This window comes from Carcharodon carcharias, chromosome 12 (assembly GCF_017639515.1).
Source record: "Carcharodon carcharias isolate sCarCar2 chromosome 12, sCarCar2.pri, whole genome shotgun sequence".
NCBI lineage: Eukaryota > Metazoa > Chordata > Chondrichthyes > Lamniformes > Lamnidae > Carcharodon > Carcharodon carcharias.
Genome location: NC_054478.1, coordinates 62,889,189 through 62,915,391, shown reverse-complemented (window position 1 = coordinate 62,915,391; position 26,203 = coordinate 62,889,189). Strand labels below are relative to the sequence as shown.

At 42.6% G+C, this 26,203-nt stretch overlaps 1 protein-coding gene across 2 annotated transcripts in view; it reads right to left on the bottom strand.

Annotated features, from left to right (window-relative positions):
- Positions 1-26,203, bottom strand: part of ifih1 (interferon induced with helicase C domain 1) — a 182,561-nt gene that overhangs the window by 152,910 nt on the left and 3,448 nt on the right. For both annotated transcript variants that reach the window (XM_041201770.1, XM_041201769.1), the window contains exon 2: positions 4,454-4,631. In XM_041201770.1, coding sequence (XP_041057704.1) covers positions 4,454-4,631 — 178 coding nt within the window. The remainder of the gene's footprint in view (positions 1-4,453; positions 4,632-26,203) is intronic.

The window sequence follows — 26,203 nt, the reverse complement described above, 5'->3', positions numbered from 1 at the left end:
GGCCAGCATTTATTGCCCATCTCTTATTGCCCTTGAAAAGGTGGTGGTGAGCTGCCTTCTTGAGCCTTGCAGTCCATGTGGTGTAGGTACACCTATAGTGCTGTTATGAAGGGAGTTCCAGGATTTTGACCCAGTGACAGTGAAGGAACAGTGATATATTTCTAAGTCAGAATGACTTCCTGTACCATGGTGCCATGGTCAGTTTGCTCATCAGTCCCCACTCTTGTCCTTTTAACCTGCAAACACCTTGAACCTCTTTGAAAATTGCAAGGGCTGAGGCACCTCCACCTCTACCTTCTCAATCTCTTTACCTACCTCCCTTGCAGTCACATCCTCCTGTCCCTGACCACTGACCAAAAGGGGTGTGACCACTTCCTGGAACAGTGTCTAGGCAAAATTCCCCTCCTTGATGTGTTGCGGTGTCCACAGCTCAACCTCCAGCTCAATGACTCTGAGCCAAAGCTCCTCAAGCACTTACTGCAGATGTGTTTGCCCTGCATCCAGGAGCTCCCACATCCTGTACATCACCTGCCCTGCCATCCTTATAGCATCTTAATTAAATAACGAATTATTTTCTTAATTAATTTTACTTAATTAATATTAATATTATATTAATTGTATATTAATAATTATATTAATTAATTGAATGAATGCTTCTCTCACCTCACTTAGTGTACTCATTTAAATCTTAGTAATCCAATAAATGCTATCAGCTAAGAATAAAATAAATAATGGACTCATTAGTTTCTTCCCTTTTGCTCATGTATCTAAATTAATTATAAGGTGGGTACTTTAGGATTATTTAAAAGTTTACATTTTTCTACATTCCAGTTCTTCACAGACAGACTCTAACAGCAGTTACTCACCAACCAATTGGCTTACAGCTTTCCTGTGAGGTCACTGTTTGAATTTTTTTCTCTCTCAAACTCAGTGCATGCTGGAAGCTGATGCTGTGTTTCTCCACAGCTCCCAAACAGACTCAGCTCTCTGCAGTTGCTTCTCCTGACTTCCTCTCAGCAAGTGAAGGCCCCGATCCTGGGTCTTGCTTTATCCTCTCCTCCGCAGGTCCCGAGGAGGTCCTTTCAGCTGCTGGTTCTCCCGACTTCGTCTGAGTTATGGGTGAAGGGGATTTAGTGACATCTCATTTATGGTGTGCTTTGCTCATTGATGTTTAGATTTTCTTGTGCCTCTCATGCTTCATTCTTTCATGGCATGTTAACATCACTGGTAAGCCAGCATAGCTGCCCCTCCCATAATTCTCCTGAGAAGGTGGTTGTCTCACTGGACTCTGGCCCTGCTGTTGCAAGTTCATACACAGTGCAGTTAGGAAGACAGTTCCAGCATCTTGAGCCTGTAGCAGTGAAGCATCTGTGACCTAGTTCCACGTCAGGAGGGTGTGTGGCTTTCAGCAGACCCTGAAGATGATGGCTCAGTTCTCAAACGCCTGCAGCCTTTGTCCTTCTGGGTGTTAGAGGTCACAGGACTGTGGGGTGTTCTGGAGTTGGGCACAGATCTATAGCGATATTGTGCATGAGGCAGTGACCATCAGGGCTTGCAGGGGCTTCACTCTGACTGAAAACGAATCTGAATGAGGGTTTCAAGGGCCTCCCAGCTCATAGCTCAATTGCCCAGGCGTCTTCTACTGGAGCAACAACATGCCTGGTCTCGCGGTCACCTGATTCTTCCCCTTTGTCCTCATCCGGGGAGCGTTGCTCCTCCAACTCCCTGACTGTCAAGTCCTCACCTCTTTGCTGCACCAATTTGTGTCGCGCGCAGCAGACCAAAATGATCCTGGGTACTCTCTGTGGCCCTTACTGTAGGGTTCTGCCTGATCAGTCCAGGCAGCAGAACCTCATCTTTAACAATCCTACAGTAAGTTCCATTGTCACTCTTGTGAAGGCATGGGAAGCATTGTACCACTCCTGTGCTGGGCTCTGCAGATTCTGTACAGGCATCTGCAGCCATGTTTTTAGTGGATACTCCCTGTCACTCAGGGATGCAGCCCTACAATTGTGCGGGGCCTCAAACAGCTGGGGCACCTGTGTGTGTCAGAGAGTGTAAGAATCATGAGAGCACGCCAGGAACCGATCAAACACCTGGAGGACTCATTTGCTGTCGTCGCAGACGACTTGCACATTGATGGAGTGAAACTCTTTTTAGTTAATGAATGCTGCTGGCTGTTCCCACAGAGCTCTGATCACCACGAGTGCAGTCTATAAGCCTTGGATTTGTGGGAAACCCATAATGGCCCCGAAACCCACAGCTCTGGCAGCTGGACTCTCAGGATCAGCGGTGAACTTAACAAACTCGTTGGCCCTTTAAAGGGGCATTGTTATCTGTGAACAGCTAGCTGTGAGATACCACACGTGTCCTTTGTGAAGCCATGGTAACTTTTAAGGGAGTCTGGGTCTTCATGAATGAATGCACACAGAGGACCACCTTCCCAGACAGTTTTAGCTGTCTCTAGCATTGCTTCTCAGACATTTGGAGGTACTTGCTCCACATGTGAAACCATTGCTCATGGTCGCATAGGCAACTGGCTGCTTGCATCCTGAGCAACCTCGTCCCCTGGTGTCACCCACTGGTGGTGTGCATGGCCTAAGACCATACTCTCCTCGTCCCTCTCCTCCTCTGCCCAAGCCTCCAAATACAGAGTTAAATAAACCCATGTAGCCTATAAAAAGTGAACTGTGGACAAAAGGCAGAAAAAGAAATGGGCACCACTGTCTACATGACTCTTGTGCATGTGCACCAATGGGAAGTCCCATGCTACCCTTCGCCCACAGCCTGGTCTCTTCCCACCTTAATCTGATCTTCTGTCACCTCAGCCTGTTGTTTCTGCAATGCCCCTCGACATTCCTACTATATCCCTGGACCTGTCAACCACCACCCTCCACCCTCACTCAGTCGCCCTTGGCTTTCCCTCCATTGTCTTTGACCCACCCCCTTCCCTCATCACCCTTGACCTGTCCTCCCAAATCCCTCGATAGGCCTGCACCATCCTTAATCCTCCTTCCATCGCCCTTGGCTTGCGCTCGGTGACCCTCGACTCACCCTTTACCTCCTCTGAACCAAACTTGAGCTGCCCTTGATCAACCTTGACCTTCCCTCTGTTGTCCTGCTCCCTCTCTTCTGTCGGCCACGACCCTCCTTAGTTCAGCCAACACCCTCCCTTGGACAGCTATGACCCGCACTACATGAAGCATCTCAACCTCCTCTCCCCGTTCCAGCAACCTTTCGCAAACAACAAAAGCAGCTCCTACCCATCCAAATCCATCCTGAAGATTACCTTGCCAACTCCACGCCAGCTTTAACTGGACCTGAAAATGAAGGCACACATTTTCTGTTCACCTCCGATTTAATTGCAAAGGTGCCAGTTAATCTGAAAAGCTGGCATTTTAATGAGCACACAGGACATGCTAATGCATTATAAATAAGTTCTCACCGCTTGCCGTCAGGAAACCTGATTCCCCTCCAAGCCAACGCCAAATTAAATTGGTGCCTTATTCCCAATGTTGGGAACCTGAAATTTCACTTCCAGCCCAATTAAGTTCCCCCACTCGCCTCCTTCCCTGCACTCTCAGCCACCGTTAAATTCCACCCTATGAGGGAGAGCTAGACAATGAAGATACTTTCAGTTGCTGCAGCAATGAACCAAGAACCATGAGCCTAATAGCCTCTTTGCGTGTTATAAACTTCTATAGCTCCACGGTGACATAATGAGGTGTCATAATTCCGCCTTTTGAGTATTGCTGAAAAGAGCCATGTTGCTGAAGCTTTTCATCTTGCACTCATCAGGACAAACACAAGAATACCAAATTTCATAACAATTTATACTACAGGAGGAAAGGGTGCTGATTGATTGGCAAGTCAACTCTGATTGGCCAAGGCATTGCCATGGGGAAAGCAACAGGAAACTATAGGCTCCCCAAGCTCACAGGTAATTCAAAAAAAGTGCAAGACTTTGATTGCAGAGAACAGGTCCCTGTGTTTGAATGTATGTCATTTCTAGCAAGCTTAAAGGAGCCACATGACGAGCTCCACTGATTATCTTAAATTGTTTGTTCGTGTAGCTATTCTGTATCTGCTCAAGCAGCTTTATTTAAAGAATGGCAGGCATTTATTGCAAGTGTATAAATCTATTTTCTGGTTTAGTCCATCAGATTTTAGATAAGATCAAAATTTATTTAACTTACAATTTTTCCAATTAAATGGATGATAGGTTAATTGCAGTTTATTACCATCTATTTAAAAACTTATTACTAAGTTGGAGTTCACAAATCTGTATTTTAAGTGCATGTGCAAATCTGACTTTGCAAACCAACTATCAGTATTGATTTAACATTGTAAGAAACTAGTCAGCTATTATTTGTATTGCCCTTAAAACATTGCTGGGTAGGTGCACCATTAAATATAGAAATACTAGTATGAACGTAAAGAGTTCAGAACTTACCTAATGTTTTAGGTTGGCTATTATCATTGCCAGCTAACATTTTTGCAAGATCCTCATATCCAGTCTGTTGTAGTACATCCAAAAATATGGAAAACCAGCCAGGAGATTTCATCATTACTCTCTTCAGTAATTGCCGGGCTCCTGCTTTATTTCCCTTTTGTCTGGTTTCACTGGATATCTGAAAGGACACATTCACATTAGCTTTAAAGAACATTGTCACAGTTATGCATTTGTTTACACATTTCTTATTCATTCAATTTGGTGATGTTAATTGAGGAAGTCACTGAGAGAATGAAAAGTACCACTGGATCTTTAGCATTGACCTAGATGGAGAGGCAAAAATTAATATTTGTCAAAAGGACGCCTTCAACGACAAAGCACTCCCTCAACACTACACTGAACCAATCTAGATCACATGATCAAATTCCTGAACAAGCTTGAATCAAAACCTTCTGACACAGAGGATAAATAGTTCTGAGTCATGCCAAGCTGGCTACATAATTATAGTCCCTGTACTTCTTGGGACTTAATTGTATGTGAGAGAGCTGATAAAGGGCTATGTTACTAAAAATCTTGAACTGGGGATTTCCTGGAGCTGCTCCTGTTTTGCCATCTGTTTATACCTCTAATGTAGTTATTACTCAGGTGTATGAAATTCTGGGCTCTTTATGTCTGTGTACTCTTTTTGTCTATCCTACTTCCTGTTGTCACATTTTTTTCAAGTTTTTCCCTTATAAATTCATTTCTATGATCTCATTCTTAATGAAAACTGCTTGAATATATATTATCCTGTAATTGCAGAATATGACCACTGGGTGGCACTGTATTATCATTTCCCCATAAATTACTCAAAACACCGAAAATTTTTGATCTACAATGTTTACTCCCTAACAGAAATTTATGCTCTAAAAATACATATTTCACAATATAATCAAATTTAACTATATATTTAATTGTATTTTGAGTCCTTTTAATGCCTACATTAATGTTTTTACTCGAATGTGTCCACCTCTCCTCTTGGTGATATCAGTGCCCCACGTTGTGACACTATAAGTTGACTTTGAATAGAGCATTCTGGGTATGTGCACTGTACTTAATTTCCAAGCTGTACCATTCAGTTTTGTTGATCGTAAATTTTCTTTTGCCTCTAGCAGACTCTGGTCAGCTATTTTTCAAAACTATTTGAAGAAAATCTAGAGAACACATTTCAAAAGCTTTATGTGATTTACATTCATAGCGAGTGTGTGTTTTTTTTAATTTAAAGAAAAACAGCAGTTGTGTGTCAAAATACAGAAGATGGCCAACCACTGGAGTTTTAAGCTTGTTTTGTGATCTGTCCACCTTTCAGGTGAGTTGTTAAACCCAAGCCCTATGTGCCAGCTTGGATTGATGTAAAAGATCCCATGGCACTATTTTGAAGGAAAGCAAGAGATTTCTCTCTGGCTTAGACTTATCCTTCAATCAACATTACTAAAAATAGATCATCTGGTCATTATCACATTACTGTTTGTGGGAGCCTGCAGTTTACAAACCGGCTGTCATGAACTCCTACAACAGTGACTGCATGTCAAAAAGTACTTCATTGGATGTAAAGCGCTTTGGGATGGACCATGAAAGACGCTACAGAAAATAAAGGTCTTTCTTTCTGCCACTGTAAAAAAACACCATGACAGCTCCTAGGGAATCTTGTGCACACATGCATGACCCTTTTCTTGTGGTTGTGTACCAGCTCTACATTGTTAGCACAAAATCCGTTGCTGTTGATCAAAACTCCTAGTTCATTGGGTAGTCTCAGATTGCTCTGTGTGAGCAATCAGTGGCACCCTGTACCTGTGGGAAACCAGCCAGAGATGTAAATCAGACTTTCTGCTCATTCTGGTTATAGTCGTCACAGCAGAAATTGATATAAGTCGATGCTCTGGTAAGCATTTTATATGGAATTTATAGCACGAAATTTACATTTAGCTGCACAAGTCTATGCCAGTGTTCATGTCTACACGAGCCTCCTCTCACTTCATCTCACCCCATCAAAGCACCCTTGTATTCCTCTCTCTCTCCAACCTCCCCTTAAATTCAACTCTGCTAATCCAAAGTGGTCATGAATTCCACATTTTCATTGCTCTCTGAGAATAGAAGTTCTTCCTGAATTCCAATTGGGTCTTCCATCCAGTTTCAGAATTGACAAGGTGAGGTCAAAGTGATCATTTCCTTGGTGACCGAGATAAACCATACCAACCCCACCCACATAGCCTGTGGGTAAAGATTGCTAAAATGGAATATATAAAGCGGCTGTCAATCTCAAATATAACATGAAGGTCAAGTAATGAATGGATTGCTGTAGTCCACTGTATGTTATTCATGGTAAAGACCTGCATTGTAGTTAATGACTTATTCATGGTAAGGGGTGCACTGTGGTCACATATGTATTTCATTTTAAAGGTTGCACTGTGGGAATGTATGAGTTATTCATGATGTGAGCAGAGTGGCTTCATGTTTTATTCATGATAAGCACTGACTGTGGCTATGTATGTGTTATTTATGCTATGGGGCTCCCACAGAATTCTGATACATGTGAAAAAGGAGGCCCATCAGTGCTTATTTATCCATTCCACTGTGTCACCTTAGGCAATGTCCTCATCAACCAGTACGAGCGATAGAGGACACAGTCAAAGTGAAGGTGTGAGGGAAAGTGCGTGTTTGGGTGGGGCTGGAGCTGCTGAGGACCATATTTCCCCCCAAATCTCACCCAAAAAGCAGGCTGCAACCATTGGTGGCTTCCTTCCACATTGCACAAGTCTGTGCAAAAGGGAAAAAAAAGGCAGAGAACGAAACAAAAATAAAAAGTTATGGAAAGTGCAGCAGAAGGAAAAAGCAGGAAAGACAAAAGCAGAAGAGAAAAAAGAGAGAAACGGCAGCATTAAGACAATAGGGAACAGTGGGGGAGACCATGTTTTCTGACTTATTATGTGCTATGCCCATTCCAACAGCCTGCCTATGTCCTCTTGATTGCTATCACTATCCTTCCCACAATTCACAATACCTCCAAGTTTTGTATCATCCATGAATTTTGAAATTGTGCCCTGTCTAGGTTATTAGCATATATCAAGAAGCACAGGCGTGCCAATTCTGACCCTGGGGAAGCCCATGATATATATATATAGTTCATGGTTCATGTTAATATTTTAGATGTAATGTTTAGTTCTGGGAAGATTAAAGTTTAACTGTAGAAAATGGGATAAATGCAACCAAAGACTTGTACACTTAAATGGTTGGGGCCAGGTTGACATAAGAGGTTAACAGCTTGAAAGGTAAGATCATAAAACTGCAGGTGGGCTTACTTAGCTGGCGAATTGGAGACAAGGAGGCTACAATGCTTGCAAAGAAATGCAGCCCAGAGAGTTGTTTTATTTTGGGAGTGTTATGAAAGTCAACTTACCTTACTTAACATTGACAGTAGAGGTTGTGAACTTCAATCCTCGACAAACCTTAGAGCTTTCGCACATGCACAGCCTGAAAGGGGAGGGGGAACAGGGAGAATACCAGGTAGGGGGAAGAGACAGGGGACAGAGACCGGTCCCAGTTAAGTTAGAAGTAGGAAAACGGCTCAGGAGTAACCCTCTTAATTGAGGAGGGCTCAGGGGAAGCCCTGGTGAGCGAAAAGGGCTTAGGGAAGTGCTGAAAATCCAATAAGTAGCTGAAGGCTGGTGGTTCCATTCTATGAGCTGTTGTGGCAAAGGTATCCCTTTGGAGCAGTAGTGTTTTTCTCAGCACAGTTGAAGACCTGAAGTTGTGCTTGTGAGTTGGTCCTTGAGTGCAAATTTGGAAATCCAGAATCTCAGGAGATGAGATTGAAACCCTGCAAAATAGACCACTGTTCATGACATCTAAGTTGGAGCGACTTTTGGAGAGAATTCCCAGGTTAGATTTTTGATGGTGAAGACGGAAATCCTTCATGAGGGAGGCAGAGTTTCAGTGAGAGTGGCTGACTCACATTGTTGCTGGCATCTGTGTGAGCTGTTGAGAAATCCCTGGACTCTGTCTTGCTTGCATCTGTCATTTAGTGTGTATAGTGTGTAGTGTGGTGTGTTCCATTACAGTTTGCCTGTTAATTCACATGTACCTCATATTAACCCCGAATGTTAGAATATAAGGCAGATATTGTAAATTGTTTTAGCTTTCTGGCTTTGTATAATAAAGTTTATTTTTGTTTGTTCAAAAGCTGTGGAATCTTGTGGCGTTATTCACTGGGCACCTGTCTCGAATCTCAAACTTTGTCTACTTTAAACAAAACATTATTGGCTGGGTGGTTAACAGCGAGGTTGAGTGTCTTGGGCTACAGGAAGATATAGACGGGATGGTCAAATGGGCAAATCAGTGGCAGATGGAATTTAACCCTGAAAAGTGTGAGGTGATACACTGTGGAAGGAGTAATTTGACAAGGAAGTATTCATTGAACGGCATGGCAGTAAGAAGTTCTGAGGAACAAAGGGACCTTGGTGTGTGTGTCCATAGATCTCTGAAGGCGGAGGGGCATGTTAGTGGGGTGGTGAAAAAGGCATATAGGACACTTGTCTTTATCAATCGAGGCATAGATTACAAAAGTAAGGAGGTTATGTTGGAGTTGTATGGAACCTTGGTGAAGCCACAGCTGGAATACTGTGTGCAGTTCTGGTCGCCACATTATAGAAAGGGTGTGATTGCACTGGAGGGGGTGCAGAGGAGATTCACCAGGATGTTGCCTGGGATGAAACATTTAAGTTATGAAGCGAGGTTGGATAAACTTGGGTTGTTTTCGTTGGAGCAGAGAAGACTGAGGGGCGACCTGATCGAGGTGTACAAGATTATAAGGGGCATGGACAGGGTGGATAGGGAGCAGCTGTTTCCCTTAGATGAGGGGTCAGTCACAAGGGGACATAAGTTCAAGATGAGCGGCAGGAGGTTTAGGGGGAATGTAAGGAAAAACTTTTTTACCCAGAGAGTGGTGATAGTCTGGAATGCACTGGCTGGGAGGGTGGTGGAGGTGGGTTGCCTCACATCCTTTAAAAACATACCTGGATGAGCCCTTGGCACGTCATAACATTCAAGGCTATGGGCCAAGTGCTGGTAAATGGGATTAGGTAGGTAGGTCAGGTGTTTCTCACGTGTCATTGCAGACTTGATGGGCCGAAGGGCCTCTTCTGCACTATGATTCTGTGATAAACGGATCCTACCAAAAACTTGGGAGTCAGGTTTAGGATCATAACATTATTGGAGGCTTGTCCTGGATTACGAATGCACAGATAAATGTGACTGCTGGTACTTGCTGGGGTTGAGGTTAACAAGATTTCCACAGTGAATGTTATGATACTGATTGAAAAGCAGAATGACTTTGTCAATTAATACAGCTTTTCTGGAGGGGGAAGTTCTATCAAAATGATTTGCAATAATTAACCAAGGTTAGGTTAATCAGATTAACAGAAGAGTTAGAGTTAAGAGTTGAAAGCAGGGGCTGAAAAAACAGTAATAATTGAGGTAATAGAACAGCACCTGGGACTGGAGGAAGCAAAAGTTAATCCAGATGGTAATTCAGTTGAGTTAGCTAGAATTCAGTTGCAGACGAAGCAACTCGAGATGGAAACAGATAAAGAAATGAAAAAAAAACATGGAAAAGTGGGAAAAAGAAAGAGAAATGCGAAAGCTTGAAGCTGAACTCCAGAGAGAGATGTTAGAGAATTTAGCAAGGGAGGAAAGAGAGCAAAAGAAATGGAAATGTGAAAGCTTGAGCTCGAGTTCCAAGGAGAGAAATAAATCAGACTTTAAGATCTGACGAGAGAACTGTGTATGTTATGGGTGAAAGAGAATCTAATGGTTCAGAGGAGGAATCAAGTCCCATTTCGAGCTTTGAAATAACAAAGAATCTCTGTCTATTGCCTAAATTCAGTCAAGAAGGAGTTGAGAGATATTTTATATCATTTGAAAAGGTGGCTACAAAGCTAAACTGGTCAAAGCACACGTGGGGCAGGACTTTTCACTGAGCAGCCGACCTGCTCGAGCGCAAAATGATGCGTGATGACATCGGGCAAGCGTGCTGACACCATCGTGCACTTGCACGATATTTCAGCTGGCAGGCGCGGGCGGGATCAACAATTATAAGGCCTACTAAGGCCATTAAAGACCCAATTAAATGTGACTTTTCACTGCCCATCCAACCTTGTAGTTGGTGGGCAGGCGAATAGGCCAAGCGGCCTTTGCACTTTTTAGGAACCATCATCCACGGGCAAGATGAGGTTTCCAAACAGCAATTAAAAATAAAATATAAATTTTAATATTTCATTAAGAACGTGTCCCTGCTCATGTGACAGAATCACACGGTGGGGGGGGGGGGGCATGTTTTTTATCAATTTAAAATTGTTTATTTTCAATTCTTAAGCTCTTCATCTCCCTGAGGCAGCTCTGTGCCTCAAGGAGCTTTTCCAGCGCGCACCCCTGCACATGCGTGAAGTCAGACCCTCAGCCTCCTCACCCCCCCACCCCCCACAGGCAGCACTAAATGCTACCGCACACCTTTCATACTGGGCGGGCATTAATTGGCCCATGATATCGCGGTCGGCCCTGGTTCCAGGCAGCAGCTTCCCGACCACTCCCGCCCGCCCCCACCGAGCCCGCTGGACAAGGGAAAAATCCCAGCCATGGACTCTCATCTTGCAAAGTGCTTTGGGCGGGAAAGCCATGAATATGTCTTCTAGCCTTTCAGAAGAACTACCTTCAGATTATGAGGTAGTTAAATCTGCAGGTAATGTTTACAAACTTGTCCTTCAAGAATGTCAGTTGAAATTTCAGACTTTAAAGAAAAAGCTGAATGAAACGTTTGGAGATTTAGGTAGGAAGAAATATTGTAGGATTGGTGGTTTTGATCACTGAAGTTAGAACAAAATTTTGAGAATGGAAGGGAGCTAAAGATACTGGAAAAATTTCAAAACAGCATGCCAATAGCTATTAAGGGTCACTCCTGGAAGATCGTAAAGTTTCTAAGGTGCAGGAAGCAGCGGCTTTGGCAGAAGGGTATGATATATCACATAGGCAACTAGATCTTCATTTATAAACCCACAGGGAAGCTGGAGGAATAGGAAAGAGCCTATCTTTATGGAAAAGGCAGAAGCTGTTCCAGTCAAGAAAAATGATAGTATAGAGGATAAAAGTGATTTAAAGAAATCAGTATGCTTTTATTGCCATAAGACATGACATTTCAAAGCCCAATGTTGGAAGCTGAATGATAAACCAGTGGCAATAATAGGAACACCTGAAAAGCCTTTACAAAAGGCTGTACCAGAAAACGAAATGGGCAGTAAAACCATAACAATGGTATAAGTGAAAAGTGGTCCATCAAAAAATACTAGAAAGGGGGAAATGGCTCAGGATAGGAATGCTGTTAAAATGAATCAGCTTAGTGGAGATTTTAAAGATTTTGTCTCTTACATATCCCACAAAACAAGGAAACAAATTATTATTTTGAAAGAGACTAGGCAGATTAGTCATTGATGATGGCTGATGATACATTTAGTGTTCCAGATGGTTTGATGAAGGATAAAGTATTAATAGGGGGTATTCATTGAAGTTATGAACCAGTTTGCTTATGTAAGGTCAATGTACAAAGTGACTTAGTAAACGGAATTGTTACTGTGGCAATTGTTCCTAGTTTACCTATTAAAGGGGTTGATTTTATATTGGATAATGATTTGACCAGAATACAAGGCAACATGATAATGACTGTGTTGCAGCAGGCACTTGACCATGCTGATCTTGCCAAACTCCTAAAAGTTACTGTGGCCAAACATGAGAATCTTATTGCTGACAACAACCAATTGAAAGAAAATCTGATTGGTGTAGAGAGCCAACTTTCACACGCTAAAATGAATTCACTAATGAAAACGAGAACTGCTAAGAACACTTGAGTGCCAGACACAGGAAGGAGAACATTTGAATGAGGACTTGAAATGTCTAAATGATAAACTTGCAGAAGTAAACTCAACAAAGATAGATCTTCAATTAAAACTTGATGAACTTCAAGTACCAGAAATCTCTATTAAGTATTGTGAAAACAACTTGAACAGGAAAAGGAATTATTGATAAATTAGAACAGTTGGCTGAATGCTGAATGAAAAGCCAAGACTGACAAACTGTTGGAACTTTGTTGTGAAATTCTTGAACTTTGATGTTATCTGGAGAACATGAAAGATGAGATATGTGATATAGAAGGGCAAGTCCAGGCCTGAAAAATGGATAAAGAACATTTTGCTGAGGATGTAAAAAGCAAATGCAGAAAGTCTAAGAAGCAGCCAGTAACCATGAAAGAAAGATTCCAAAATGAACTGAATGCCCGTGTGAAGTTGTTACGCTTGTGTAAGGGTTCCAAAGATGACTCTGAAACAAGGGCAACTAAACTCACTAGAGTAGTTGCTGAGCTGAATGAAAAGAATTGGAAAATAAGAGAGTAAACAAATACCTGAATAAAATTGTGAAAGAAGTTGAGATGAAGGTTCCATTTCTCAGGAGCCAACAAAAAGAATATGAATGTGTGCGGAAGGCTGTAGCACATCTCTTGGATAAACTAGAGAGTGACTTGAGTAAAGAGAAGGAAACTCATGGTGCAAGTTTATTCATCTGGTGTTGATCAAAACAATGAGAAGGGAAAGTCTGTTATGGAGGAAGTGATTGAGGAAAATCATTTTGAAACTGCTTGCCAATCAGGCATACGTGGTTTCTGTCACAAACTTAAAGGACCCATTGAAGGCATGTTTCCATTAACAGAAGTGTAAGAAAAACCCTATGTTCTTCTGTATTAAAGTTCAGAAACCTTTGCAAAAGTCATTTGGATCACATAGCATGACTAATATGCACCATATGTGAAGAGGAGGAGTATTGATTTGCAGTCACACCAAAATGGTACAAAATAGAGATACAAGCAGGTCAAGATGTTTCTAAAGAAAACTTTAAGGTTCTTCACTACCATTGGTTGACCATGAAAAGTTTATGACTAAAATCCATGTAATTGTTGGTGTTTTTTTCAGAGTTTAAGGAAAGGGTGTAGGAAAAAAGGCATATTCTGAGTTATTATGATCCCATGATGGTAAAATCTTGCTAATCCTACTTGTTACATGTACTAGCTGTTGTTTTGGTTAAACCTTTGTAACGTTACAATGCAAGGTGCGCAACTGTGGAACAAAATAAACTTTATCTGTACAATATGGAATAAACTATTTGGCAGAAGTTTACAACGTTAAGTATTTTTTTGTAAAGAAATTGTAAAGCCTTTGTAATGAAGCATTCTTTCTTCCAAGGGAAAGGTGCCATGAAAGTTAACTTGCTTTAACATTGAGAGCCGAGATCAGAACTTCATGTCCCAACAGACCTCGTCGCTTTCATATGTGCGCAGACTGGGAATGGGCTACACATGCACTGTTCTGCACTTTTTGAGTTCATGGGCACAATGCACCTGTGCAGGAAGAAAAAATGGTGCAAAAACCCAGGTTAAGTGACCAGGAGTGCACCGCCATTGAAGACAAGTATCCCAGGCAGGGGACAGAGAGAGGAGACAGGGAGAGGTTCCAGTTGAGAGAGGAGACAGGGAGAGGTCCACAATGGAAGTCCCAGGTAGGGGACAGAGAAAGGTCCCAGGTAAGTTCAATGTAGGCAAAGGGCTCAGGAGGAGGACACAGGGAAAGCTGTGGTAATTGAAGAGGGCTTAGGGTAAGCTCTAGTAATGAATATAACTTGAAATTAATCTAGAAATGGTCGAAGTACAGTAAAATCCAATACCCAGGTTTACTTATATCTTATAAAGTCCCCGGCCAATTAATCAAAGAGGGCTCAGAAGAAGCCCAGGTAATCAAAGTTGGCTCAGTGAAAGTCCTGGTAATTGAAGAAGGCTTGGGGAAGCCCTGAAGATCCAAGGAGGCAGCCAAGGTTAGTGACTCCATGCTGTGGGCCATTGGGGCAAGGGTACCCATTTGGAGCGGTAGGCTGCTTGGCACAACCAAGAGCTGAAGTTGTGCTTATGAGTTGTTTCTTGAGTGGAGATTCTGAAATCCAGGGGAATGGAATATCAGGAGTCAAGATTGAAACCCTGAGAGGCAGGCCATAGTTCATACCGCCCCATGTTGAAGCAACATTTGGAGAGAATTCCTAGGTTAGATCTTCAAAGGTAAAGGAAGGAATCCCTCATGAGAGAGATAGAGTTTCAGTGAGATTGGTTGACTCAGTGTTACTGACATCTGGATTGGTTGCTGAGAAATCCATGGGATCTGTCTTGGTTGCATTTGCTATTAATTGCACTGTGTGGTGTGTTTGACCACTTGTACCTCATATTGACCCTGAATGTTAGCGTGTAAGACAGATATTGTAAATTGTTTTAACTTTTTGACCTTGTATAATAACGTTTATTTTTGTTTGTTCAAAACGTGTGGAATCTTGTAGCTTTATTCTCTTAGCAAGTGTCTCGAATTTCAAACTTTGTCTACTTTAAATAAAATGTTATTGATCCCTAACCGGATCTTACCAAAACTTCAAGGCTGCTCTAGGATCATACCACCCACGATAAACCTTCCTCCAGTCCAAAAACAACCATACACCACTACTCTGTTTCCTGTCAATATGCTAATTACGATTTCATGTTGGTGCTGTCACTTTTATTCCATGGATTCTAGCATTGCTGGCAGGCCTGTTAAGTGGTACTTTATCAAATGCCTTTTGGAAATCCATGTACCCTAAATCAACTGCATTACGCTCATCAACTCTCTACTATCTCATCAAAAAAGTCAAGCAAGTTAGTTAATCATGATTTGCCCTTAACAAATCCATGCTGGCTTTCCTTAATCCCACATTTGTCCGATGGTAGGATTTTCCAGATGGCGGCTTTTCCCGCCCCATCACCTTGCTGATCACAGCAGCCTCACAGCCATTTAACACTCTGAGGAGCATTGGAAGTCCTGCCTCAGAAAGCTGCTGCCCTATCGGATTGTTTCTGTAGCACCAGTGGCAGCAGTGGCCAGGACTGGGACTACAAGCAGCCCGCAGATTCTAAGTCCCAAAGTCCAGGACCAGGCAAGTGTAGGGGTCTCACGGCGGTGATGGAAGGTGAGGCCCGGGGGTGGTGGAGCGAGGGGTTTGGGACCTTGATGGAGAAGCCAAGGGGAGGTAAAGTACACCTATGGTGGGGGCGGAGACCTTATGAACATGGGCCCTTGAGGAAGGCGCCCCACCACATTCTTGCCTGTGGCCCAAGTGGGGTGACCTGCTGGGCTTCCACTCCCCCATCCCCACCACCCCCAACACCACCAATGAACTCCTCCCATCAGCTTCAAAATTGAGGCTTGGCAGGAAGGAGGCCTTAAGTGGCCAATAATTGGCCGGGAACTTTACAAGACAGAAATAAGTCTGGGTACTAGATTGTAGTATAAATCGACCATTTTAGATTAATTTCATGTTATATTCATTGTAACAGGCTAAAAAGGTCAAAACTCCATTTTGCTCTAACACTGAGGTAAGAAATAAAAACAGAAAATGCTGATAAAACTCAGCAGGTCTGGCAGCCTCCGTGAAGAGAGAAACAGAGTTAACGTTTCAAGTCCATACAACTCTTATTCAGAGTGAAAGAGAAAAGAAGCCATTTTGTATTCTGTACTTTATTATTACATATATTAATTAATGGTTATTACATAATTAGGAACCAGCCCGAAACAGGTGATTGACCAAATTGTGTAACTTAATTAAGTTGTAACTGAAGAAATAGTAATTAATCATGTAGTTATGTTAAAGCAGGATTTAAAACCTTACTGCTCCTTTGGATGAGTATCAATCAAATATGTTGCGCTAAGTTCAACAAAAAGCCATGACCAAAATGGACAATAGGCAGTCATGTGAAGCCAGATGACAAAAGGCACTGTGAAAGAAACATTGGTCTTTCAAGAGATGATGTATGTAGGTAGTTAAACTCCAGTTAAAACAAACCGACATTTAAACTAACCAATTATGAAATTGCACAGACATGGTCTAAGATGGGGTATTAATTATTTAGGGGATAAAAGTAAAGACTTTGAATGACATCTTTGCTAGCTAGTCACATTCTGGGTGCTCCTGAGGCACAATTTTAAAGAATTGCTGTCAACGAAGAAGCAGGAGGACAACCTTACTCATCAGCAACCTGATCACTCATTTGAAGCTGTAGAGTCTATTTTGTGTTAAATATACTTTTTCCTTTTTAAAACTAACTTTCTCTTTTAACTTACGACTTGAGAGTCCATCTGCTTTATGGCTATGTCTTGTTGAACCTAAACATTTAATTGATTTTATTGGGTAAATTTGATGTCAGCTAACTGCATAATTAAGGATTAAGATAAATTAAAGTAATCTATATATAAAAAAACCCAAAAAGACCCCCCATTGCCTGGAAACTTGCTGGTGGGGAGACTGTAAAATTTTACCCCAAGTGTCTGTTAAGTTTGTCTTGTGTTATTTTTTCCAAGGTTCCCACTACCAAAGTTAAACTGACTGGTCTGTTGTTGCTAGGCTTATTCTTACACCCTCTTGTGAATAATGGTGTAACATTTGGAATTCTCCAGTCCTCTCTGGCAGCGTTCCTGTATCTAAGGAAGATTGGAAAATGATAGTCAGTGTTTTCGTAATTTTCACCCTTACTTCCCTCAGTATCCTTGCATGCATTACACCTGGTCCTTTGTCAATTTTTGGCCCGTTTAGGGTCTCAACTAACTCTTCTTCCATTATAACTTCAGCAGCAACTTTTTGCTTGGTATAGGAGATGCAAAGTACTTATTTAATACCTTAGCCATGCTCCTGCCTCCATGCGTAAGCCCTTTTTTAAGACTCTAATTGGCTTTGCCCCTCTTTTTTACTGCTTTTTACTATTTGCATGCCTACAAAAAAACTTTTGGATTCCCTTTTATGGTAGCTACCAGCCTCTTCTTATACTCTCTCTTTGCTCCTTAGCTGTTTCTTTACTTCCCCTCTGAAAGTTCTATATTCCACCTAATTCTTAATTGTACAATCCACTTGTAACCTGTCATATGCACCCTTTCTCAGTTTCATCTTACTCTCATATCTCTTTCATCATCAAGGGAGCTCTAGATTTGTTTGCACAATCTTTCCCCTGTTTGGGAATGTACCTTGACTGTACCCAAACTATCTCCTCTTTAAAGGCAGGCCATTGTTCAGTTACAGTTTGGTCTGCCAATCTTTGATTCCAGTTTACCTGCACCAGACCCATTCTCACCGCACTGAAGTTGGCTGTCCCACAAATAATTATTCTTATTTTGGATTGTCTCTTGTCCCTTTCCATAACCATCCTAAACCTTATGATACTGTGATCACTATCCCTAAATGTTCCCTTAGTGACACTTGATCCACTGGACCCAGGTCATTCTCTTCTTCCATCATTGGTCTCAAAAAATATTGATGTAGAATACTCTCCTGACCTAGAAACTCTTGCCCCTCTCTGCCCTTTACACAATTACTATAATTACTATAATTACTATCCCAGTCTACATTCACATAATTAAAGCCCCCATTATAACTGCTCCATAATTCTTGCACCTCTCTGTGATTTCCTTGCAAGTTTGTCCCTCCACGTCTTTCCTAGTTAGTGGCCTATAGAATACACCCAACAATGCAATGGTACGTCTACTGGTTAATAGCTCTAATGAATTAGATTCTGTCCTTGACCTCTCTAGGACATCCTCTCTCCAGCACTGTAATGTTCTCCTTAATCAATACTGCTACCCCTCCTCCTTTCTTTTCTTCCCTATCTTTCCTGAATACCTTGCATCCTGAAATATTTAGTTACCAGTCCTGCCCTTTTTTTGAACCAGGTCTCTGTTATTGCCACATGGCTATCTGCACATGCAACTCACCAACCTTGTTTACCATACTCACACATTAACATCCAAGCATGGTGAACTAATTTATACCTTATTATACTTCCTCTCACTCTGACCCCACCTACTATCTTGCTATTTCCTCCTCTAGTGCTGTCTGTCCCAGTTCTCTGTACACCTTGGTTTTCCTCTCTATTGTTACCTTCTGGTTCCCACACCTCTGCCGAATTATTTAAACCTTCCCCCAACAACACTGGCAAACTGCCCCACCAGGAAATTGTTCCTCGATCTGTTCAGGTGCAACCCTATACCTGTCCCGGCTTCCCCAAAACTAGTCCCAATGTCCCATGAAACTAAAGCCCTCCCTCCTACACCATCTTTCCAGCCATGAATTCATCTGCCCTGCCCTCCTATTTCTATACTCACTTCACGTGGCACCAGGAGTAATTCATAGACTACTATCTTTGAGATCCTGCTTGCTGGATTCTTTCCTAGCTTCCTAAACCCTGCCTGCAGGACCTCATCCCTCTTTCTACCTATGTCATTGGTACAGATGGGGACCATGACTGCCAGCTGTTCACCATTCTCCCTCAGGGTACTCAGCAGCTGCTCAGTGACATACCATCAGGGTCGCATCCTAGATTCATGTTTGAGGCCACAGAAACACCTGTCTGTTAGACTAACAATCAAAACCCCTATCACAATACAATAAAAGCAAAATACTGAGGATTCTAGGGAATCTGAAATAAAAACAGAAAGTGCTAGAAATTCAGCAGGTCTGGCAGCATCTGTGGAGAGAGAAACAGAGTTAACTTAATCGGACTTGAAATTTTAACTCTGTTTCTCTCTCCACAGATGCTGCCAGACTTTTGCTGAATCCCCTGTCATTATTAATTTCCCAATCTTCCTCCTGGCCCCCTGCACAGCTGACCAGCTGTGGTGCTGTGGACTTGGTTCACTCAAGAGGAACTCACACTCTCACCAGTATTCAGAACAAAATACCGGTTGGAGAATGAGATACGCTCAGGAGGCTCATGCGTTATTTGTCTGGTCCTTCTTGAGTGCCTGAAGGGTGGGAATTCAAGAGCTCAGGGTCTTGGCAGTTGAAGGGATAGCCATGGCTGGTGGTGTGATTAAAATCGGGGAAGCTCGAAAGGCCCGAATTCGAGGAATGCAGATTTCTTAGAGTTGTGGAGCTGGAGGAAATTACAGAGATAGGAAGGGGTGAGGCAATGAAGGGATTTGAAAGCAGGGATGAAAATTTTAACATTGAGCTGTGGTTTACAAGCACAGGGATGATGGATGGATAGGACTTGATGTGAGTTCGGACATGGACAATAGAGTGTTAGCTGACCTCAAGATGACAAGGGAGGGCTTACAATACGTAGTATAATGGTTATGTGACTGGATTAATGCTTCAGAGACATGAGTTCATATTCCACCAGGGTGACTTGGGGAATTTAAATTCAATTAATTAAATAAACCTGCAATTTAAAAAAAGCTAGTCTCAGTAATGATGCCCATGAAACTGCTAGATTGACATAAAACCCTATTGGGTTCACAATTGTCCTTTAGTGAAGGATATCTGCCCTCACTCAGCTGCTGAATCAGTACTCCTCCATATTGAACTTTTACAAATCTTTGGAAACCAGTAGTCAGAGAATTGTTTCACAGAGACCACCTGAGAATATGTCACAAGACCTAAGATGTGCAAGGGCACAAAATGTATTCTGGATGAGGTCTTCAATGTCCATCACCAAGCGTGGCTCAATAACACTACTCCTGAAGGACATAAATGCCAAACTGTGCCTGCTGCAGTGGTGAGAAAACCAACTTGAAGGAAAAACATACTTGACCTCGTCCTCACCAATCTACATGTCCCAGATGCAACTGTCCGTGACATGGAGGAGTGACAACCACAGAATCCTCCGAGAGACGAGGTCCAGTTATCACAATGAAAACACCCTACATCACATTGTGTGGCACTACCACTGTGCAAGATGGAATACGTTCAGAACAGATGTAGCAGCTCAAAACTGGATAATTAGTAAGTGCTTTAGGCGCTCAGTAACAGCAGAATTGTATTTCACCACAAACTGTAACCTCACGGTCTGCCATTACGATCAAGTCAAGGGTCGAACCCTGGTTCAATGAGGAGCATCGGAATCCATGCCAGGAACAGCACTAGTACCAAAAATGAGGTACCAACCTGGTGGAGCTACAACACAAGACTACAAGCATGTTGAACAGCAGAGGCAGCATGCTAAAGCAGAGCTAAGTGATCTCATAATCAATGGATCAGAGCAAAGTTCTGCTGTCCTGCCACATCCAGTTGTGAACAGTGGACAGTTAAACAACTGATGGGAGGAGAAGGCTCCACAAACATTGCCATTCTCAGTGATGGTGCAGCCCAACCTGTCAGTGAAGGTTGAAGCAATTGTAACCATCTTTAACCAGATATATCAAGTGGTGATCCATCTCAGCCTCCTCCTAAGATCTTCAGCATCAGAGATGCCAGTCTTCAGCCAATTCTATTCACTCCACAAGATATCAAGAAAGGGATAAATACACTGGTATAGCAAAGGCAATAAGCCCTGACAACCTCTCATCTGTGGTGCTGAAGACTTGTGCTCCAGAAGTACCCATGCCCACAGCCAAGCTGCTCCAGTAAAGCTACAAAACTGACATCAACCTGACAATGTAGAAAATTGTCCAGGTACGTCCTGCCCACAAAAAGCTGGACAAATCCAATCCGGCCGATTACCACCTATCAGTCATGCCCCAGCATCAGCAAAGTGAGGGAAAGTGCCTTTGTCAGTGTTATATGTAACATCGATGCACCACTTATGCTCACTGATGCTCAGTTTAGGCTCTGCAAACACCACTCAGCTCCTGACCTCATTGCAATCTTGGTTTAAATATGGAAAAAAGGCTGAATTTCAGGTGTGAGTTGAGAGTGGCTGTCCTTGACATCACGGCAGCATTTGACCAAGTGAGATGTCAAGGAGCTCTAGTAAAATTGACGTCAATGGGAATCAAGGGGACAAACTCTCCACTGATGGCGTCACCGAGCATAAAGGAAAATGGTTGTGTTTGTTGGAAGCCAATCATCTCAACTTCACGAAATTCTGCTAGAGTTCCTTAGGGTAGTGTCCTAGACCCAAACATCTTTAGGTGCTTCATCAATGACCGTCCTTCAAGGTCAGAAATAGGGATGGTCAATGATGACTGCAATGTTTAGTGCCATCTGTAGCCTCCCACATAATGAAGTAGTTCCTACCCATATGCAGCAAGACCTTGATGACATTTAGGCTTGATAAGTGACAAATAACATTCATCCCACACAAATACCTGGCAATGGCCCTTTCCAAAAAAGAGAATCAAACCATCTCCCCTTGACATTCAATGGCATTATCATTGCTGAATCTCCCTACCATCAACATCCTGGGGTTACCACTGACCTGAAAATTAACTGGACCAACCAGATAAATACTGTAACTACAGGAGCAGGTCAGAGGCTGATATTCTATGGCGAATAATTCTGCTGGTTTCCCAATCCTGTCTACTGTCCACAAGGTGCAAGACAGGAATGTGATGGAATACTCCCCACTTGCCTCGGTGAGTGCCGCTTCAACAAAAATCAAGTGGCTTGACACCATACAGGAGAAAACAGCCCATTTGATTTGCAGTCCCTCCACCACTGGTGCACCATGGCAACAGCATGTATCATCTACAGGGTGCACTGCAGCAGCTTGCCAAGACTCCTTTGACAGCACCTTCCAAATCTCTGGTCTCTATCACCTAGAAGAACAAGGTCAGCAGGTGCTGGGAACAGCACCATATGCAACATCTCCTCCAAGTCACACTGCATCCTGAATTAAACTATATTGTCAAACCTTCACTACTGCTGGGTCAAAATCCTTCTCCCTAACAACACTATTGGTGTACCAAATTGGCTCATCAAATTGACTGCAAACATTTCAAGAAGATGGCTCATCACTATTTTCTCAAAAGCAGTTAGGGATGGGTAATAAATGCTGATCTTCTCAGCAATCCCACATCCTATGAACCAATACAAAAAAAGTTTAGAGATTGGGAGGAGGACATTGAAATGGTCAAGTCTGAAATAACAAAGGCATGAATTAGTATTTCAGCAGAAGATGAGCTGAGGCAGGGGTGCAGTCTGCTGGTATTATGAAGGTGCACATAGACGGCCTTAGTGGTGGTATGGATATGTGGTTCGGAGTTCATCTCGAAGACAAAATGACAACCTGTTTGTGAACAATCTGGCTCAGCCTCAGGCAGTTGCCAAGAAGAGTTGATTACCAGGGAATACAGTTTGTGGGCGAAAGCAGAAACAATAGCTTTGTTCTTACCGGCATTTAGTTGGAGGAAATTTACACTCATACTGAATGTCAGACAAGCATCTTGGCAACTTATATTCAGTGGAGCAACTGAGAGAAGTTAGTAGTGCTGTACAATACACAATGGGGAATTTTAGGGGGCCTGCAAGAGTGGCAGGCAGGGTGATTTAGTTAGGCGGGAGCTGAAATTTCGCTTTCCCACTGGCAGCTTCAGATTCAGAGATTAACTCAGTTTGTGGCGAGTCAGGCCCCACACTGTCCAGTGGTGAGTTCCTACTTACAACACATTTGCATTACATGAATACTCATTATGTTAAAACTTTTCGTAATTACATCCTACCTTCACAATAAAGTCAGTGGCGCACAAGAATCTCATGGCACGCCGTTCACATTCATTTAAAGGTGGCTTGCAACAGTCGGCTTTGTGCAGTTTCATCTGAGGTTTTCCTTGTTGAACTCTGCAGCACAGGGAGGGGAACAGGAGAATGGCATCATGCCTGGAGGCTCGGGATCAGCAAAGGTGATTCAGTGGTGAGGGGTGGATGTGGAGTGAGGTCAGGATCATGATGGAATGGAAAAGGGATCCAAGGGAGGACAGAGGGTGGGGTCAGGGGTATTGAGGAGTGAAGTGGGAAGCATCTGTTGTCCTGGATATGGTGTGGCAATGGTGAGAAGTTAAGAAAATGAGGGGCCTATAGGGCGGTGTCAGTACTGTCCAAATGTACATCCATCTCAGGGTGTTGGCTGACGGAGCCCTTACAAGGCTTTGCGTTCACCTACAACTTTTCAACTCTCCCCACTAAGCGTGATCTCGGACAATGTCCTTTAAAATGCATGGGAAGGAAGGCAAACAGAACCTGCAGGTTCAACATCCCACAGAGTGGCGACTACAACAATGGACATTAACATGAACATTCAATAAAGAATGAATGCAAAAACACAACATTGTTTCCTCCACAATAAAGAAATGTCCCTATCTCCCCTGTAACTATCAATGCATGCCAACCTTGAGGCATGCCAGTATATTTAGCTCACTAACTAAGATAGTCTTAGTTCCAGACTATCACCGCAGGAGTTCCTCAGGGTAGTATCATAGGCCCAACCATCTTTAGCTACTTCATCAATGATCTTTCCTCCATCGTAGGGTCAGAATTGGGCATGTTTGCGAATAATTGCACAATATCCAGCACAATTCTCAACTCTTCAGAAACTGAAGCAGTCCATGACCATATGCAGCAAGACCTGGACAATATTCAGGCTTGTGCTGATAAGTGGCAAGTAACATTCATGCCACATAAGTGCCAGGCAAAGATCATCTCCAACAAGAGAGAATCTAACCATCTCCCCTTGACATTCAATGGCATTACCATTGCTGAATCCCCCACAATCAACACCCTGGGGGTTACCATTGACCAGAAGCTGAACTGGACTAGCCATATAAATACTGCAGCTACAAGAGAAGGTCGGAGTCTAGGAATTCCGTAGCAAGTAACTCCTATCCTGAGTCCTCAAAGCCTGTCTAACATCAACAAGGAACAATTAGGAGTGTGATGGAATGCTCTCCACTTGCTTGGACAGATGCTCCGACAACACTCAAGAGGCTCGGCACCATCTAGAGCAAAGCATCCCATGCGCCACCTTAAATATTTACTTCTTCCACAACTGGCACATTGTGGCAGTAAAATGTACCATCTACAACAACTTGTCAAGCCTCTTTACAGCACCTTCCAATCCAATGACCTCCACCACCTAGAAGAACAACAGCAGCAGGCACATGGGAACACCACCACCTGCAAGTTCCTCTCCAAACAATACACCATCCACACTTGGAAATATATCACCTTTGCAGTCATTGGGTCAAAAACTTGGAGTTCCTGCTATAACAGCATTGTGAGTGTACCTGTACATTGCACTGGACTTCAGTGGTTCTAAAGGACAGCTCACCATCAAGCTCAAGGGCAATTAGAGATGGGCAACAAATACTGGTCTTGCTAGTGACACTCACATCCCATGACCAAATAAAAAAGGAACAGGCTAACTTTGGAAAGACAAGGTCTATAATTGCACAGCGTTTATAATTGAAACATACTGTGATGAATATCTATCTCATGGGACATGTTAATATTTTAGAGGTAATGTTTAGTTCTGGGATGATTGTTGTTGTGAAGGTAAGGCAACTAAAATGCTGGACTGTAGAGAATGCCAGAATACCTAAAAGATGCCAGTTCAGAAGATTACCCATGTTTGTTTAATAGAGACAGAATAGAAGAGATGGAGCCATAAAACAGCAGGTGGACTTACTTAGCTGGAGAACTGGAGACATGATGTCTACATTATTTCTAAAGTTGAAAGAAATGCTTTGTTTTGGGAGTTGGGGCTAAATTAGTTTAAAAACATTGAGTGAACTTTGAAAGGCTATGTTATCATGGAGATGGGTAGAACTTAAAAAGGCTCTCTGGTTTCAATCTATCCGAGTGTTCCGCTGCAGGGGAAGAGGCTCACTACTGCAAAGGTACTGTTGTTAGCAGGCTCAGAAAATCCCTGCGAACTACAGCTGAGGTTTGCAGTTTGGGCCTCATTTGGTTAGCAGCTCATAGTGAAGCTGTTGTAAGCTGTTTGCAGGCTGTTTGCACTTGGGGCTCTCAGAGAAATCCTAGGGAGCTGAGAAGGTGGTGGAAGGTTGCTTGTTCATGCTGGAGAGGGTTAAGGCTCAGAGAAGCCCTGGAAGTCATTTATAGCTCGGTGCATCTGGGTTACTGGAGTTCGGAGAGTTCCAGGTTAGTGAAGTTAGCAGCCTGCAAAATAGTTCGAATTGTGCCAGTAATAAAGGGTGTGAGTGTAGCTTTGTGAATTCTGTGGAATGCAATGTCAGGAGAAGAGATTGAACCATTGGTAGGTGAGCAGTCATTGAGGAAGTCTGAAACAGAGCAGCTGTTAAGGGAATTCAGAGGCTAGCTCTTCAGAAGTCAAGAGCTGAAATCCCTCATGAGGGAGACAGAGTTTAAACAATATTTTGTGACTCACGGTGGTCACTGATATCTGGGTGTGTTAATGAAAAATCCATGGTATCTGTGTTGGTTGCATCTGCCATTTAATGTGCAGTGTGGTATGTTCAACCACGGTTTGTCTGTAATTCATAACTACCTCATGTTAATTCTGAATGTTAGAGTTTAAGATAGATATTGTAGATTGTTTTACTTTTCTGAATGTGCATAGTAAAGTTTATGTTGTCTGTTTAAAACCATGGAATTTTATTCTCCTAGTGGGTAACTAGGATTTCAAACTTTGTCTACTTTGAGCAAATTGTTGCTGGTCCCTAACCAGGTCATAACAATACTTAATATGAAAATTCTACACTCTCATTATGAAGTTTTACTAAATCATAGAAACAATAATTTAGCAAATGGAAGTCAATTTTTTGCATTTAATGAAGTGAAATGATTCAGTGGAGGACCACACACCTGGGCAGGCATAAACAGTGACCCATTGCATTTAAGCACAGAAACAAGTTAACAAGCTGA